The sequence below is a fragment of the Lemur catta genome, chromosome 13, assembly GCF_020740605.2.
Source record: "Lemur catta isolate mLemCat1 chromosome 13, mLemCat1.pri, whole genome shotgun sequence".
Classification (NCBI taxonomy): Eukaryota; Metazoa; Chordata; class Mammalia; order Primates; family Lemuridae; genus Lemur; species Lemur catta.
In genome coordinates, this window is record NC_059140.1 from 74736455 (window position 1) to 74756263 (window position 19809).

The window sequence follows — 19809 nt, forward strand, 5'->3', positions numbered from 1 at the left end:
TACTTTTTCCTATTAAAGATCATTTATAGATCACTTAACATTACTCAAAGTTCTAGTAATAAGGTTTCCTGCCATCCTTTGTAAGGAGAGACAAAGGATACAAGTGGTATGTGGGGAAGCTGACATTCTACAGCACTCTGTTTGTGTAAGAAACAGGCTTGGGACCTCACATAAGACCACACAACCATAAGGAAAACCATCAGGCATTCATATACTGTATATAACAATTTAAGTTTATATAAACTCTTGAACATAACCAAAATTTCAAATCTAGTAATTTAATGCACCCAACTGTACAACTGCCAGAAACGAGGTAACACTTTTCATCTTTTAAAAACATTCTGAAATCCTCATTCTCTTACAAGTACAAAATGAAACCCACAGGAGAACACATTCCTGATTATTTTAATTTATAAAACAAATTACATGCTTCATGGGCACAACCAAAGGTAAAACCTTCAGTTGCTTACATTTTGTTCATGGCTACTAACACAAAGCCAGTGTATAAACATTACCTGAAAACACAGTTTTTCTAAGAGCAATAATAAATATTAAAGAGTTAATAAGCATTCAATAATTCTCAAACAGATATTCATCAAAATGAGGTAAGTCAAACGTGTCACTTGCTAAAGAATTTAATGCTGAGGTGGAAAAAAACTCATCAAAAATATCAGTCTTCATGGGACTCTCCAAGTTTAACGTTCTAACGCAGGCATTATTTGTTAGGGAGTTTGGTTGACCTTCACATGCATTTTTCTTGGTGGGGCTGCAATAATTATGGTCCTGTCCCACATATGTGTTCTGGGAAATATCATTTAATTCACCAGGTACTGGAGCGGGTGTATGGTTATCTCCCATTTCCAAATATCTAAAGTCAGCTTCCCCATTTTCTGAGAGTTCTGCTGAAACAACAGACGTAGGAGATAATAATTCTGCTAAAATTTCTTCGTGAGTTTGACTATTGTACGGAGAAACACCAGAACCAGTGGTGCATCCAGACTTCTTATCTGCAAGGTCAATTTGATACTGTAGTTCATTTAACAAGTCTTCTAATGACTCACAGTCATTTGGAGACCCACCCTGGGGCACATGTTCTAAACTTTCACTTGGAAGTTTTTCACTTTGGGGGGAAGACATAAGAGCAGCTAATTTCCTCTTTTTTGCCTTTAGTTTTTTAAGAAGTTTTAGGCGAAGTTTATGAATCTGACCTTCAACTGAGTCTCCATGGTTTGCTGAAGAAACACCATTTTCATTTCCATGAGAACTGTGGTTGAGGTGAGCTCCGGGTGAGGCATTTTCACCCTTCCCAACTTCTGCGGCAGCGCTGGCACTCACGTGTGGCTGAGCAGTGGTGCTGCCTGACGGCGGAGCAGCCGGTGGAGGCTCACTCACTGGAGGAGGCTTACTTGCACCCCTATGAGCTTTCCTGGACACCCGGCTAGCCTTCTGCTTTATTCCTTTAGTTTTAAAGCCACCAAAATTATTGGCCCCTTTAACTGAAGGCTGCAAATCAGTTAGAGTGTTTCTATTATGAGCTGAAACACAAGGTGGCATGAAAGAAGCACCTCTGCTTAATAAGCCTTTAACCCAACTTCCCACAAATGGTTTCTTCTGATTTTCTTTCACAGACTGATTCTGTAAGGAGTTAGCTGTCACGGTTAGAGAATCTGCTGCAGTTTCTGTTTTCTTCAAATGAGATACTTGAGATATAACTTGTTCTGGTTTTATTGTCTCAGTTTTTGGTGTAAGCAATTGTTTTAAATGAGCGTCCTTCTCAATTTCTACTGAATTCACTCCCTGTGTAAGACCAGCAGTGTGAGTATTATTCACAGGTTTAGTACTTAGAGTATCTTCTACATTCAGCTGTACTGATTGAATGTTTGTATTTACAACTTGAGATGGAAAGTCTGGATCTACTAATTGGTCTTGGATAAGATTTTCTTTACATGGAGCTGATACTGAAGAAGGCATTAGTGATTCTTGTGACTGAGAAGTATTTGTTTTGACAATTCCTGTATTTTCTACCACAGGTTTACTTGCTAACAGGAAAGCTTCAGAGTTAAATTGAAAAACTGAGGCAGTATGCTGGACAGTTTCTTCAAGTGTCAAGGGTAAAATAGTACTGTCAACCAAACCTTTTGGACCTGAAAGTAAATGATCTCCACAAACTCCAGCTTCAGCCTGTGGATGAGCATGAGGAGCAACTGCCATATCTGCAGGGTGAGTTACTGGGGCTGTTTCAGCTGAGGCAGCATCACCCATAGAACACAAAGCTGGAGATTCTGGTTTCTCATTACCAAAATCATGTTGATCATTAGTCTTTTTAAGCAGGAGGCAAGCAGCTTCTTTATCTGTCACTTGAGACGTTTTTCTTTCCCAAATAACAATATGTATCTCTGAAGCAGGAACTTCAAAGTTCTCATGCCTTTCAGAACATGGGCCTTTTAAGTCATCACATTCCAGCCAACTTCCTGGGGATGGGAAAGAAAGTGAAGAGGTCAGACGTTCAAAAACCACCATCCTAGGTTAACTTTGTTCTGGCCTCTTTCACTGCATAGCACTGAATCCCCACCAAAGGAGAACACTTTAATATATGGCCTTGTCCTGTCACCATCTTTCTCTCCCAAATGTTGAAGTCCTTATTTGGATAACAAAGGTTATGGACTAGCATATATTCAGAAATGTGAAAAACTGAGGCAGTTTTCTGGATAGTTTACATTCTTTCCTATGATACCCACAGAAATCAAGACAGTATATTTAACTTTTGGGACTTAGAATACAGTATCACCTAATTGGTCCGACAATATCAGAAAAAAACAGAATAAGTTGTTCCATATATCAAGATAAATGAAGCTTGATACCTCAAGGATCAACATTTGTTTTAATTCTTGTTTTATCTCTCAGCTTCTGTTTTTGTATTTTCAAGTGGGAGTGAGGTAATGGCTGTCAAAGAAAAAATTTAGGACTAAGAGTAGTCTACTGTATCAAATACTTAAGTATTAAGACAAGAACTGTGAAGAGTCCATTATTCACGGCAGCATGGTCACTGGTAGTTATCTTTGCCCACATATGATTTCAGTGTTGTAGTAAGAACAGGAGTCATTATGTAGTGGACTAAGGTGTGAATTAAGAGTAAGAAGGTATCTCGTTTAAATCATTCCTTTTTTAAAACAAGACAGCCATTAGGATGGCTATTATCAAAAGAACCAGAAAATAACACGTTGGCGAGGACGTGGAGAAACTGGAATCCTGGTGTATCGCTGGTGGGAATATAAGATGGTGCAGCTACTGTGGAAACAGTCTGGCAGTTCCTCCAAAAGTTAAACACAGAATTCTGTATGATCCAGCAATTCCACTTGTAGGTGGTATATACCAAAAAGAACTGAAAACAGGGACTCAAACACATTTGTCCACCAATGTTAATAGCAGCATTATTCACAATAACTAAAAGAACAACCCCAATGTCCATTAACAGATGAATGGATAATATATACAATGAAGTATTATTCAGCCTTAAAAAGGAATGAAATTCTGCTACATGCTATACCATGGATGAACCTTGAAAATAAGCTAAGTGAAATATGCCAGACACAAAAGGACAAATAGTGTATGATCACTTACATGAGGTATCTAGAATAGGCAGATTCAAAAAGACAGAAAGTAGAGTAGTGGTTACTAGGGTTTGAGGGGGAGGGTGGAAAGTTACTGTTTAATGAGTAGAGTTTCTGTTGGGCTGATGAAAAAGTTCTGGAATTGGACGATGGCGGTTTTGTAAACATTGTAAATGTATTCCAGGCCAATGAATTACACACTTAAAAATGTTAAAATGGTAAATTTTATAAATATTTTACCACAATAAAAAATATAAAGAATGTCTGAGAAGTAAAGGAAGGTGGCTAGATGCTGTTAGGTGGTGTGGGGTTAAGGGAAGATATGTTTGTTTATATTTTACTTATTAGCATGTGATAATTTCGGAAAATCTAACCACAGGCCTCTATGAGTAATAGCTTTTAAAGAATCAACAATTAATTATCTGTGCTTTTATTACTGACTTTTCAAAAAAATCCATACTTCTACTATATCTCTATATGTCTGAAACAGAAATAGATTTTTGAAAAGTACGTCACAGAATTGAGGCATAGTAAATGGGTGGCTTACTCTATTTCTATGAAACCAAATGTGATAAATTAATAAATCATGATGTTAAATACCATAGTGCTCACTATAAAACATTTTCTATGCTTTCGATTAAAATAGTGAACATCCAAACCACTATTATTTTTTCTAGGGAATATGTTATTTTAGAAAACACTGTATAAGCAGTAGAGAAGTGACAATCAACATAGTATTCTTCAATGTTGTAAAATTATGTTTAGAAACAATCTTAAATAAAAAGTGCACTAAGCTTCCCTTTTCCTTATACATGCGCATCTATCCTTTTTGAAAAAGATTTCTAAAAGTACACACAAAAAAATCCTTAGTTCACATAGATGTGACATATCTACTATATTCATTTTTTAATGCCGAGAAAGACATTATCTTAATATTGTGAGGAAAAAAGAGGACTGTGCCACCGGCTTCAAAGGTTTCCTATAAGGAACTAATCTTGAGGAATAGAGAAGGTCAAAAAAGGAGAAAAGCTTTTCCTGGGCTGCTGCTTCAGGCCAATTTACTTGCTAAATAGACTGGCCAACTTTAAGGTTTCATTAGTAACTGAGAACAAGCCTCAAAGGTCTAAGATCAAACAGATTTTTAAAAAATTCCCCAAAGGGAAAAATTAAAAATGAGATTAGAATATTTATTAAAATAGCTGACATAAACAAATTAGAGCACAAGTCACATAAGTATGAATTCTCTGATAGTTAAGTTACAAAAAAGAAAACAATATATTCAGAAATCTTCTCATCCTCCCCACATATATAAAAACAAAAAAACCCCCACTAAGTATGTGGTTTATGTGTATACACCCTTTCAACTACCTCAACCTACTTTCGTTTTACACTTATTAAAACTTTGAGAATATTTTGTTTGCCTATGTGGTTTCCCTACCATGTGAGCACATTAGAATCACATTACAATCATGTGAGGGGCTTTTAAAATAATATTGATATTTGGGCCAATCCCTAAGATTTTTTTAATAAGCTAACCAAATGATTCTTATATGCTGTCAAGGTTGGAAACCATGCTGCACTTGAAATGGAACTTTTATTCCTTGGACTGCAATAGAAGTTAAAATAAGTTGGCGTATGTTATTGAGAAATACTTCCGCTCAAATTCTGAAACAAGGTAAAACTTTAAGGTCATAATTACATTTCTAATGCAAGTTTTAATTTACAAAGCACTTTTATAATACAGTTTGTGTCACGCATGCAAACCATCCCCAGGAGGAAAATACCAAATGTGTAAAGTGTCCTAACAATAGAAAATGGTTACATATGTGAGCCCCTACCGATGGCCTGATACATCTTAAGGGAATTGAGTTACCTTATCTAAGACAAAATGAACACTGTGAGGAAAACAAACCCAATATTAACCACATTAGACAAATGGAAGGCAAAAATCCCCCAAATTCACAAACTATACTTATTTAGCCTTCTATTGGGAGTTTAATTATTTAAATAAAGCCTTAACCCTTGACTGCAGCTATCAGCGAACTATGGATTTCAGATATTCTATTTCACAATGACAGAAGGGCTACATAGTCTAATGTTTAATAGTCTTAGAATAAAAGCAAAAATGCTAAGTGGGAAAAAGCAAACTGTATGTAATCTCATCCTTTCTTGCACATGTGCACATATATACCCATAATACATGATATAAGGAAAGGGAAAAGTTAGGAAGCATACTAGAACCACCAAAGTTTTCATAGGAGGGGCAAGGGGAGGAAAATTAAAGGCAAAGGCAAAAATAGAAAAAGAGCCAAGGCAAAGTTAAAACACTAGCCTTTAGTTTCCATGCCTATTATCATTGAAGAAAACCTTTAAACACTTACCATCGGCATCTAAACTCCAAGTTATAAAATGATTATTTGCTTCGTACTGAATTACAGAAGTTATTTGATAAAGACAGCCTTCAAAATGAAACGCGTAGCGCTGCAGGTCATTGTGCGGTAAGCCTTCTACGAAGTGCAACATGAATAAGGGAGATACTCTGTGGGGAGGAAGGCAAGAGAAGTCAAACACATTCAGCACCATGTGTCTGGTTATTTAAAAGATGGTCTGAAGCAAAAAAGTCACACATAACACTTTCAAGGCTAACTGCACTAATTTTTCTTGGGCAACTCCAGATGTATGCCTTAATTAGAAATGGAGAACTCGCTCTAAGAAGTATGTAACACCAAACCCTTTTCAGAATGGTAACCCTGCCAGTTGGAAGCCATCATGCAATAAGGCTCTAACACAGACCATTAAACAAAAATCGCTCTGTGAGCGGCAATGCTGCTTTGGCTTAAAGAAGATCTCACGGTAGCTACTTTATAGAATCCAAGGAAAAAAATTCAGATCTTTTGGAATTTTCTTTGGCATCAAGCGCTCAAATTAATTGCTTTTGTTAGGTAGAATAGGTACTATGTGAAATAAAGCAACAAACCTAAGATATTCAAATAAATATTAATTTGGCCTATTTCTCAATTATCTCAGGAAGTAGAGAGGTCTATCAAATTAAAATTGCTACTTAGGAAATGTTTGACTTACACTTAAGTAGAGAAAAAAATACAACGTGCTGGTCAATCTACTATAAACTTAAAGACATCCATAATGCCAAAAATACATTTAATCATTACAGCAACACGCTGAACCAGAAAATAGTCTCAAATAGCTAAATTGAACAAAGCTCAGCCGGGCATGGTGGCTCACGCCTGTAATCCTAGCACTCTGGGAGGCCGAGGCGGGAGGATCACTTGAGGTCAGGAGTTCAAGACCAGCCTGAGCAAGAGCAAGACCCCGTCTCTACTAAAAATAGAAAGAAATTATATGGACAACTAAAAATATATATACAGAAAAAATTAGCTGGGCATGATGGCGCATGTCTGTAATCCCAGCTACTAGAGAGGCTGAAGCAGTAGGATTGCTTGAGCCCAGGAGTTTGAGGTTGCTGTGAGCTAGGCTAAAGTCACAGCACTCTAGCCTGGGCAACAGAGTGAGACTCTGTCTCAAAAAATGAATAAATAAATAAATAATAAGCTCTATAATCACAAAACAGAAACCTTATTTCTCTTCCTACCACTCCCCCATCCTTTACAAATAGTTATTTAATAAATTACTGTTGGCCAAACACAGTGACTCACACCTATAATCCCAGCACTTTGGGAGGTGGAAATGGGAGGATCACTTGAGGCCAGGAGTACGAAACCAACCTGTGCAACACAGTGAGATCCCATCTCTATGGGAAAAAAAAAAAAAAAAATTAGCCAGGTATGGTGGCCGCACACCTGTAGTCTCAGCTACTTGAAAAGCTGACACAAGAGGACGGCCTGAAGTCTAGGAGTTCAAGGCTGCAGTGAGCTATGATTACATCACTGCACTCCAGCTTGAGCCACAGAGTGAGACCCTATCTATTTAAAAAAAAAAAGCCATTGTTAGAGGTTTAAATAAATAAGCTTTTCATATGCCACCCCAGGATAATACACAACCACACTCCTAAAGGAGATCGTGGCAGTAACCTTTCAAGAATTTGTGAAGTACAATTAAATCTGATTCTAAGTTCTTGGTGTTCCATGTTAGCAGGCTTTGAACATAATTCCTAAACAACTTAAAGAAACGCATCATTCACCTGAATTTTCAATGAACTCTTTTTCTAATGAGGAGACATTAAGAGATGTGGATTATCTGAGACAAGGTGTCTAGGGAACTTTATTAGTTTTTGGAATGTTGTATGATTTAATTACACATGGTATCATGATGGACCTAATTTTAACGTATCCCTAAAAACTATATTAAATTTGTTCTTAAATTCCATTAGACATCAACGAATCAAATTATAAACATTTCAAAGTAAAAAGCCACAAAGGACTTATATAAAGATCTTGTCATTTAAAATTTAAGTGAAACTTCACACACCAGTTCAATTTACTTTTGAAGAATACAGGAAATGTCCAAATTATAAATTCCACTTATAAATTGGCCCCCTGGAACTCAAAACACATCTTCCACTGAAAAACTGTTTTACCTAATGGATACGTTTCCAGATCAGAGCATGAATCTTTAATGTAAGTAAAGCAATATACTTGTATAATTAAAAAGTATATGTTGCAATACAACCAATTAACAGATCAAACAAAATAACATTTGAGTCTATCTTCAGTGCTGGGACTTGAAAAGCAGGTATAAACAGCTGGATGAAATCATATACACCAAGAAGCCACAGGCAGGTGCACAGTCCAGGACAGGATGCCGGACCCCACTCCCTGCTACCCTCCCCTGAAATCATCAAGGCCAGGGCTTGAAGAGCATCCTCAACACTCAGATCTCAAAACTGGGCAGGCGAGACAGATCACAGACTTCTGGTTCAAGATCCTCCTCTTCCTTCATGTTTTGCCCTCCTACTCAAATGTTATCAAATGAAGAGTGAAGGAGAAGAAGGTTCTAGTCCAAAAGGACAAAGAAAGAGAAAGGAGATCGGAGCAAACAAGAAGTCAATAATTACTCAGAAGACAGACAGCCAAGCGAGAAGGGGCACCTCCACAGCAGGGGGGCCGAGGTGAGGGCGCAGTGCTGCAGACTGGGCGTGCTGTGACGAGGAAGAGCTTATCCATCCCGTGGAATCCCTGGAAGACTTGATATTTATGGGCAACAGATGCTGTGGGATGTGGGGGTGAGGCCCTGGGCTAAAAACTGGGACTGACTAAAGCGTATATATAATAAAGAACACCTTCAGGCACCAGGCCCACACAGGTACCAGCACAGACTACAAGACTGGAGCATAAGGAATAAAAGGTAACAGAAGAGATGTTTCTAGAAAAAAAGGAGAGGGGTGAAAGATTTGAAAACTGCGAAGCACTTGAGCATCGAAAATTTATTAATAAGTGTTTAAAGATTTGGAAAAAACTCAGTGCATTACAAAGCAAATGAAAACACAGGGCAAATAATAATTCCAGTAAAAACAAAGAATTATAAAAGAAATGAAACATAACCATGTATGCTGCTTGGCTAGAGAGGGAATAATATATGTATATTAATAATAATGCAAACACTGAGTACTGACTTAACCAAGTATGTCATCACATTGGACAAATGGAGAAAGGCTAACAGGGATGGGGCCTGGGTGTTGGTGTAACCCTAGCCATCAACCAGCAAGAAAGGAGAACAGGCTGCATTATGGCAGAGTAAGTACTTCATTTTCAAATATCAAAGTAAATACTACCTTAATTTGAAAGTTTAAAGTAGATGTCTGGGGCTTGGGGAGGCCAGAGGACTGCCCCCTTTTTTTTTCCTTTTAAGCCTTTTAACACTGTAAGATGAACCGAGAATGTATTACTTCAATGAGAATATACTTTTAGGAAAGATTCTGAGGGGTTTCTGGCACATTCATGGGCATCAGAGGTTAATGTCACTGATTCTTTATTACATCAAATTAAACCTCAAAACACTTCAATAAAGTTAGACTGAAAGTGAAGGTTAAAGAGGAGGTGTACATGTGTGAGTGGATTAACTGGAGAGACAAGACGCAACTGACCCGTGGGTTTAAAGAGATGCGGCTTCTGGTAACACTCGAGAGAGTTATTCTAACCAACTTCTCCACTAAGGACAAACAGAAAAGCTGGCAAAATACAATGAAAACACATCTGCTCAAGGGCAGCAGAAACCTTACGTGATGATGAAGAACTAGCAGGCCGAGATCGGGGAGAGGATGGAAATTCAGACAGATGAGCCTATGGCTCATATTTGTATTATCTTAGTTCTTGAAATTTAGATTAAGAAAATTCCAGAATTTTAGTAACTTGGCAGAGGACGAAAAACTTTATCCTTAAAGGGAGAGGAAAAAAAGGCAAAAAGAAGGGAAAACACCAGGAAAGTGGAGCCAGACAAGCAGCCTAAGTCAGCACTTCTGTGGTAATTCATCGAGGACAGTCGGCTTATTGGCCAGAGTCCCTGACACAGAGAGGCAGCTGACCATTCACAAATAAATGTTAACTCAAATTTCTCAAAGGTAGGCTGTAGTCGTCATTTTCAATTCTACACATTAAAAAAATGTAAATTCACCTTCATTTTGTTCTAAAAATTATAAGGCAATCGGAACTCACTTTTCCAATACCATTTTTCTTATTTGTGATTTATCGTTGCAACTGTTACATGGACCGAAATGGGCAGCATTAAGTGGGTGCCACTCAGGGATGACATTTGTAAAGGTGACCAGACTCTTCGTAAACCTATAAAAAAAAAAAAACAACACAACAAAATAATTTGTGTTAAATGTATTCACATTAGTTTAAACCAATGTCTAAAATAAACATATTCCCCCTTTAATTGTTTATTCATACATTCCTATTTCCCCAAATCATATATTAACATAAAAATGTTCCTCCTAACTCTAGTAAAAAAGCTTTCTGCAAAGACTCCCCACATTAATTACCAATACTTTTTCAACTACGAGATGCAGCAAGAAACTGTTGAAGGCATGGTTTCTCAACAATACTGCTGACATTTTGCACCAGATAATTCTTTGTTGCAAGGCACTGTCCTGTGCGTTATAGGATGTTTAGTATCATCCCTGGCCTTTACTCACCAGATGCCAGTAACAGCCCCCAGTTGCAGCAACCAATGTCTCCAGACATTGCCAAATGTCCTGTCGGGGGCAAAATAGCCCCTAGTTAAGAACCAATGCTTTATGGTTGTCATATTTATTAAGAGCTCACCCCACCCCTTACTCAAATAATTCAATCTGGTGAGCCATTATTGATGACCAAAAATGAAATGGGGTGTTTTCAAATATATAATGAAGAACATATATCAATACAACTTAATTTCCTTGATCCTTAAAAATAATTACAAGCATCAGTTGTGAAAGCATTATGTTTTTCCAGGTTAAACAAGTTCTAAATTTGTCCTGTAGTCTGAATATTTGATAGGAATAGCCATCTAAAGAGATGATCTTTAAAGATGTACACTGAACCTCAACTGCATCCACTTTAATAGAAATATTTTTTAATCAGAAGAGCAGTTTCATATAACCAAAGAGACAAAGCTTCATTTCTAAACAATAACCATATTAACAAATCCTAAGTGAGATAACCACCGGCTGTTAAAAATGGATCAGTTCTCAGTGAAGTTAACATTGTAAAAGCAAAGCAACATAAAAGTATCAACAAATGCATTAACTATATATCTGCTAAATTCTCAAAGATAATTGTTTAGTAAAGACTCCTATATTTTAGTTTATAAAAGGGAGTTTATCTCAGCAAATTAGCATTAATGTTCCATGACATCTAACATTTTTGAGCACTCACTTTGTGCAGGGCAAGACATGGTGCTAGGCACTCATTTTCCAAATAACTCTAAGACGTAGGTGCTATTCTTAACCCCATGTGACAGATGAGGAAACCGAAATACAGAATGTACATCAGATGATAAATGACAGACTTGAGATGTGAATCCAGGGAGGCTGCCTACAAAGACCATGTTTTTAACTGCCTCTAGGATATACTTCCTAAATCAAGCAGAAGCCTGTAAATAGGCACTAGCACAAATGAATCTGCAGAACGATCTTCCTTTAGGTTAAGTGGAAATAAGTTTTAAGTTATGACATGTTAAAACATATTTAATGCAATGCCACTTCATTTTAGCTTTTCCTCTATAACTACATTCATTTTTAGAACAAAGGAAGATTATTTTAAAAAAACAAAAACAAAAAAGCAAACCAAAGTGGCTCGTGGCTTCTTTCCTTCAAGTTCTCACAGCTTTTTCTATACTCCTCTAAAATGCACTTATCACCTTGTATTCAAAGATAATGTAAAGCAGCCAAAAGATCAAATTAATTACTAAGTCACTGGCCCTCTATTATGTGTTCATTTATTATCTCTCTAACTCACTAGTCTGAATTTGGCCAGGAAAGAGACTATTTCGAGTGCCTAAATGAGTTTCTGGCACATACAACACCCTCAAGGAGAAACTGACAAACAACTAAGATGTGGATTCTAGAAAAGCTATAATCAAGCCGATTTTAACCATCAAGCTTATTTATGTTACTTAAAACCCCCAGGTAGTGATTAGAGAGTACAGCAGAGTGAGCAAAAAAGTCTTAGAGACCAGAAGAGCCTAAGTGTAACTCCTGACTTTGCCCCTCACTAGTGTGTCACCCTGGGCACCTATCTAACTCTTTCAAGCTTCAGTATTCATATTTGTCAAATGAGGATACCAAGTTCTTCCTCAGTGAGTGATGAGAAACTCAGATAATTTATATGAATCAACGACAGAAGACCTGGAAACATATTTGTTCTCATACTCACTTGCTTACACTAAATTATTTAAGTCCTAGGTTTAAGTAAAATGTTAATTCTCACCCTGTTCTAAGAGTTTTAACTGGTAAAAAAATAAAACAAATACTCTGTTGCTTACATTCCCTGGAGCATTCTCCCAGACTGAATTCTGATTGTTCCCCAAATATCTAAAAAGAACCTCATATTTAGACAACAAATAGCTAAGTAATATTTTCCTCACATTTTTATTTAATAACTTTGAGAGACTCCAAGTTTTCTAACTTACTAGTAGGTGAGTTAAAGAAAAGATGAAAAGATTTATATCTATTGTAATAATTTAAATGACCAACAGAGCCAGTTTCGTAATCTTTTTAACTGTCAGCCAACAACTTCCTCAGGTGTGGACAAAGTGAGGATATCATGTCTGATGAAAACTTCCCTTCCCTGACTCCTCTTCTAAAACCCAATTCCTCTCATTAGATGGTGGGTACAGGTTAAGTATCTCTTATCTGAAATGCTTGGGACCAGAAGTATTTCAAATTTTTTCAGGTTTTTGAATATCTGCATGTATGAGATATCCTGGAGATGGGACCCAAGTCTAAACACAAAATTCATTTATGTTTCATATACACCTTATGCACACAGCCTGAAGGTAACATGCACATCTATCATGTCCCCTCTAATCCTCACCAAGGGACATAAGAAAAGGAGAAAGGATGGCTGAGACAGCTGACATGCAGGAGGATTCTGGTGGTGGCTGGTCTTTCATGGAACTAAGGAAGGGAATACAGAACCTTACATTACCTCTGAGAACGGCTGCCAGACTCCAGGTGCCTAAAAATCAGTTTCTGTGATGCTAAAAACCTAAAACATACAAACAAAAACTCTAGTCTCTACTAGAGGAGTAAACAAAACACACACAGTTGCAGGGAATTCTGAGAGGTATTCTTACTCAGCAGCAAATCCAGAGGGGGAGGAGGGTGCCATTCTCATTGTCTCCACTTCCCGCTAAAGAAATTTGAAAGAAAACTCCTATAAGCAATCTCTCCAACCATGGGTTTTTGACCCTTCCAGTTTAAGAAAGCAAACAAACTGCAGTTTCTTGTGGTCAAATTTCTTTTAACCTTAGCGATGAAGAAACTTCAGGATGTGCAGGAAATTTTGTCAAAGGTAGAAGAAACCAGGGAGAGAGCAGTGCTACAGGTGGAAGCAAGTTTTATTCAAATTATATTACTTAGACTCATTTTCAATAGAATGAATTCATTTTAAAAAACAAAAAAACTAACCTGTTTTGATATTGGTGTCCACACTGTGAACATTCAAAGTCCCAAGAAAAAGAAAATAGGAAGAGCTTTTCAATGTGAGGTTCTATTTTTAAGAGCAGGGGAAATGCAAACACAGGGCTTTCCATATCACCTTCAAAAAGAAAAGGAAAAATTATTGTTCATAATTAGTAACTGCAAAAAGTAAATCAAAATTAGCTGTTGTCTTTTCTCACTATATTTACAGTATGAATATATGTGAAGACAGTATTACAGAGTAAGTCATTCACAGTTGGGTGGCAGGGGGTTAAAACATTTTTCTAAAAATGTCCAGCACAAAGATTTAATTATCACCTCAGTTTCTTTCATTTTTCTTGGAAGACATTTATGAAAACCTCTTAAGACAAAAAACACAAAAGACCCAAACTGGTTTCTCAGGTCTTTCTAGCTTTCCTCAGGAAGAAAAAAACCTTAGAACTATAATAGCCGTAGGGCACAGAAAATAAAAATTATGTAAATGATTTGCTATAGATACTAAAAAAAAAAAAAGTGATGAAAATACTGTAGAATAGTATCAGAATTGGACAGAATCATTAAAACACCACTTCTATTCCAATCCTCTTGTTCTACATGTGGAGAGGGCAAAACGTTAGGTAGGGATCAAATCTGCAGGTGGTGGGTATAGGCCAGGAGGGTGGTTCCTAGGGGCGGAGAAGGGGGGGACCAATCAGGGGAAAGGACTGCAGGAAAACACAGAACACCTGGCAATCATCTGGTAATATCCCACACCTGCTATAAGCCCGCCCCCAGACCAGGCCAATATAAGGAAACCACGTGAGAGTCCTCAATGTCTTTCTCCACTCTTAGAGACTGACCTGTTCCTCTCAGAGGAACATATTTTCACTTTGGGTAGCTTCTTTCTTTACTTTCACTTTGTATAGTTTCTTTCTTTTCTGTAATTAACTGTGTGGGATTGCTTTGTATTTGTGATCATTCCATCATCGGCTCAACTCGGTACTAGTACTCACTCTTGACACTGGGAACCGAGGACCAGGGAACACTGAGATAGACCTAACAATGACACACAGGGGTTAAAGGACAGGCCTTAAATCTGTGCATTCTTCACCTACCACTCTTCTAAACCTTTCAGTTAATCCTTTCCTTTAGCAATTCGACAACTTGAAGACTAGAGATCTGAATTTTGTTGCCATTAAAACAAAAACTGAATGGTCAATGCTGGCTTCCAGCTTTGAGAGCAGCAAGTAAGTTAAATAGGATTTAAATTCTTCTTACATTCATTCTCCAATTGGCTTCTCTCCTTCCAATCCTCAGACAAGCTTAGATGCTGCCTTACTGATTTGGTCCCAGATAGAGTGAGTCCTACCTCCTCCTTCCCCTGGACAGAGCTTCACTTCCATGGACCAGTTCTCCCCCTAGCCTGGAACTACAATCGCCTTCAACATGGCCAGGAACAGTCACCTTGGCAGGACCACGAGGCAGATAGTAGGTGTTACTGGCCAAGCATATTCTATTTTAATAGAATATTAAAATAATTAAGGCTATTTTAACAGTCACTTTTGTGGTATAGTCCTGCTGCTATTTTTGTACAAAAACATTAAATCAAATGTTTTTCAGAAATAGAAATACTAACCTAGAAATAAAAACACGCAACACTGTACGCATCAACAGTACGTAGTATAGCACCAGTTTGTAATTAGTCAGCCTTTAAATCCTTACTCTATTGTAACTAAATGTTAATTGAAAAAAACAGCAAACAATTTACATTTCATCATGACAACATAAAATCTTCAAGTCTAAAATACATAAGGTTCTCAATGAATCAATATCATGAAAAAGCTCAAAACACACTGTTAAATAAGTTAAATGATTACAGACCATCACAGGTAATTTTATATAAATTGGTCTTTGATTACAAATTCTATGAATACAAAGTATAAAGCATCTTACTAAATAACTTATAATACCAATCTCTAATTTCAATTTTGATAACCTGTCTAAATTATTTATGTGGTCTCTTAGCCTCTAGCATCTCAACCCCAACTTCCCACTCCAAATCTGATTTGCATATTCCCCTATAATACCTTCACTTGCCATGATGCAAACCTTTCAGTAACGCTTTGCTATCTAGCTATTCAAGTTCCCACTTTTTTTTTTAATCAGGTTGTCTTTTTTTGACTGATGTATAAGAAGAGTTCTTTATAAGGTATCCTGGATATTATTACTTTGCTCTATCTTTGCCCAAAGGTTTTAAACTTGAAAGTAATCACATCTACTGATCTTTTCCCTACTCTAAAGTGATAAAAATATTTACCTATATTTTCTGCCAATGTTTTACAACTATGCTTTTCACATTTAGGTCTTTAAACATGCTTAAGTTTCTTTCTGAACATGGTGTGAAGTAAGGATCCAACATTCCTCCTATATCAGAAACCCACTGTCCCAGCACCACTTACTGACAGTCCTCTTTCCCCTCTTATCTGCACAACCACCTCCGTGAAACCATGAAGTAACCAAGCAGAAGGCTTCCAATCTAGACAGACTCTACTTGTCTGTCCATCCTTACACCTGTACACAATACTCAAAGAGTAAATCAGTCTTCAGATTTACATAAATAAGTAGAAACCTCAAGGGAAAGAAAATACCAAACTGAAGATAATAGTTATCTTTGTGAGGAGATAAGGAAGAATTGGGGAAGAATACAAAAGGGGCTTCTGTTGTATTTGTAATGTTTTATTTCTTTATTGCAGGGAGAGAAAGCAAAGAGGATAGTTTACAATGTGTTTTTTAAAAACAATAATCAAATGATAAAGATGCTGCACTTAAAAGTTTAATCAACATTCAGGGTCAGTACAGATTCTACTTTTGTCTTTAGCACTTTAAAACAAACGTTAATATTCAGAAGGACAACACGCAGATGGTAAAATTTTAAAGTGCTTTCTGAGGCAAAGATTAGATTTCATTAGTAAGAACTTCAGCTCTAATACAGCACCTATCACTGTTGAATGGGTAGCACAAACAAAAATCCTACTGTACTCAAAGAGTTGTATGCTTGCTTAATTGTTATGATTACATAAAATAATAATTTAAAAATTCCTTCTGTTACATAGAAAACCAGGCCCAAGGAGGAGGTGGAGCAAAAGACAAAACTTTGTTCCAAATGTAATTATCAGGAGTAAGAAGGGTGTTGATTCAGACTGCAGAAGAAACCACTCTTTTATTCAAATGGGAACTGCAGCAGGGACCCTGAGCAAAATATCTTAGGTTACTCTGAGAGGGAAAAGAAACCTGCCAAATGCAACATGGAAGCCCCTCAGGCTATACTCTAGGGATCTTATGGAAAAGGCTCCTCTGAAATGAGTATTCACCCAACATATCAGTGGTTGGAGTTGAGGAAAAGGTTGACTACAAAGGAGCATGGTGAAGATTTTTAGGGTGATACATACAGCTTTCCCATACCTTGATTATGGTGGTGGTTACACAACTATATACATTTAAAGAAGGGTTTTACTGCATGTAAATTATACTTTGATAAAAAGAAAATTCATTCCAGCTGAGATACTACCTGATGACAAATTAGAACAGCTCTTTAGACCTAAAGGAGGCAATGCCAGAGATTTGGAACATGGAAAATCAGATTATAAGAACAGAGTAAATTATATACATAAGAGTCCATGAAAAACAAAGTAAATGTACATTATATACCAATAAAAAATGTGGGGGAAAAAAGTAGAAAACTAAGGGCAGAACCGTGGAACAAAGAAGTAGGTCAAAAGCCATCTGACATGTACAAAAGACACTGCTTCCAAATACGGTATCTGGGTCTGATGACATAAATGCCTTCTGTTGAAAGAAAAACTAGAAGACACTGATACTTATTACGCATAATTACTACTAGGGAGTGTCATATTCTGCTACTATAATATTAATAGAAGAGTTACAAGGATAAAAAGGAAATAAAAACAAAAAGACAACCCTCTCAAAAAAATTAATAAATAAAATCACCAGTAGCTCCTTTATGTAATACTAAAAAAATTTAGAAAGACCTGGATGGATATTCTAGCTTCCTTGCTCCACTTTGCTCCCACAGGCCAAACACCAATTCAGAGGACAAAGCAGGTCTCACCCTTGTGCCTCTTTTAAAGCCTCCTAAAAAAAAGTCATCAGTATATTTCTCTTAATATTCCACTGGCCAAAGCTGTACCACATGTTCATTCCTAAACCAATCACTAGTAGAAGTAAAATTATTACGGTTGATTTAGGTCAGATTCTCAAATCTGTCCATACATAAGAATCATGTAGGGGTTCCTAAGACTTACTGATTACCTGAGCCTCATCCCTGAGATTCTGATTTAATTGACCTGGTTGGCCCTTAGCACTGACATTTACTTTTAAATTCTCTAGGTGCTTTTTAATGCACAGCAAAGGCTAAAAATGTGGAAGTATTAGAGAAGGAACCAATGATGTGTCTCCTATGTATTCAGATTCTGAGAACTGCACCCACTCTCAAGAGGTAGAACACTAGCCTGCATATTTATATGGAATATCTCTGCCCAACAGTGATTTAACCACTGGTAGATTCCTAAGTCAAACTACCCAGATTTTCTCTCCCAAGAATATAATCATCCAAACAACATTTTTCCTTATGATGTACGTATTTCTGTATGGTAGATGAATAATACAGTTAAGTTATACCAATTACTTACCTAATTCGCATCTAAGCTGGGGCTGAAGTCTAACAAAAATTTTATCTCTGACTTCATTCAGACAGGTCTCTATCTCTGCATATATTTCTGAAGCAAGTTTTTTACAATCTCCATCTAAAAAATATATACATTATCAATTCCTCATCAGTGCACATCTTTCCATAGAAAACTGAGACATTAATAAGACCAAAAGTTTATCAGAGTCAAATAAGTTTTACAAAGAGACAAAAAGCAAAACACAGAACTTCCTTAATTATTCCTCCTCTGTGGTATCTTGTATAGTCCCTTAATATTTATTATCAGCACAAAATCATTAGTACTTTCTGCCTGGGTAAAATCTCAGTGAAAGCCTTTTTCACCCAAATAATCACAGGCCTAGTATTAATAAAATAGCTAACCTTTCAGATATTGCGCATCCTGAAACAGCTGAAGCTATCTCTTCATGTGCTATTATTACTTATGCTAGAAACAACATCATTTATTCTACTTTGTGTAACTTCTACTGAACTTAGATAGGTGATAAGAACAGATAAATTTATAAGGAAACTTAATGAAGTTATGATTCTTTCCCTTCTATGTCTTTTCTGAGGGGTGTGGGTGGTCTTCAGGGGCATCATAGTGTTTATTTCATTCCATACCTAGCTTTGTCCACACATATTTGCTTCATTAAAAACTCTGCAGACTATTACGCTGTGACTGAAACAGCCTTATTATTCATTCCCCCATTGGTAGACATTTAAGCGGTTTCTTTTTTTCACTATTATAAATACCACTGTGATAAACATCTTTGGGCAAATATCTGTCCATCTATTTGATCACTTCTTTAGAGTAGAAGTCCTCAAAATGGAATTACCATGACAAGAAACTATCCAACATTAATAAGAAAATTATTTTGAATAAAAGCCTTCATATGCATCTGACTCTAGTTACTCTTAAGCTATAAATGGATCTTTTCACTCAAATCTCTAATAAATAATTCATACAGCCTGATCACATGCTGCTTATATATTTCACTAACGAAAATACCTGTATTCTCCTGTAATATTAAATAAGCACTAACCAGAATTTGTTAACCATGCCAAAAAAGAAAATTTACAATGCAAAGGAATGCAACTCAAATATAATTAACAACCAGCTTGTAAAAACTACATCTATTCTGTAAAAAGATAAAAATACAAAATTAAAATTAATTTCAATATTGAATTGTTGTTGTTCCGCAACAACTACTATCACCTATTCAGCATTGGGGTTCCTATAATTATAGAAAACAGAAATAGAAAACTCAAAGGCAAAAATGTCTAAGAAATCAATTTTTTAAATTGCAAAAAGTTGCAAATGACTAACACATTTTAAAAAATTCAGTCTCAAAGGAACCCAAATTGAAAAAAAATATTTATCTAACAAAATCATT

At 36.5% G+C, this 19809-nt stretch overlaps 1 protein-coding gene across 3 annotated transcripts in view; it reads right to left on the reverse strand.

The window, feature by feature from the left end:
- Positions 1-389: 389 nt before the first annotated feature.
- The window catches only part of USPL1 (ubiquitin specific peptidase like 1), a 35111-nt gene continuing 15691 nt past the window's right edge, over positions 390-19809 (reverse strand). For all 3 annotated transcript variants that reach the window (XM_045567069.1, XM_045567070.1, XM_045567072.1), the window contains 5 exons: positions 18399-18512; positions 13699-13828; positions 10241-10366; positions 5993-6150; positions 390-2471 (listed from right to left, as the gene is read on the reverse strand). In XM_045567069.1, coding sequence (XP_045423025.1) covers positions 571-2471; positions 5993-6150; positions 10241-10366; positions 13699-13828; positions 18399-18512 — 2429 coding nt within the window. In that variant the 3' untranslated portion in view covers positions 390-570. The remainder of the gene's footprint in view (positions 2472-5992; positions 6151-10240; positions 10367-13698; positions 13829-18398; positions 18513-19809) is intronic.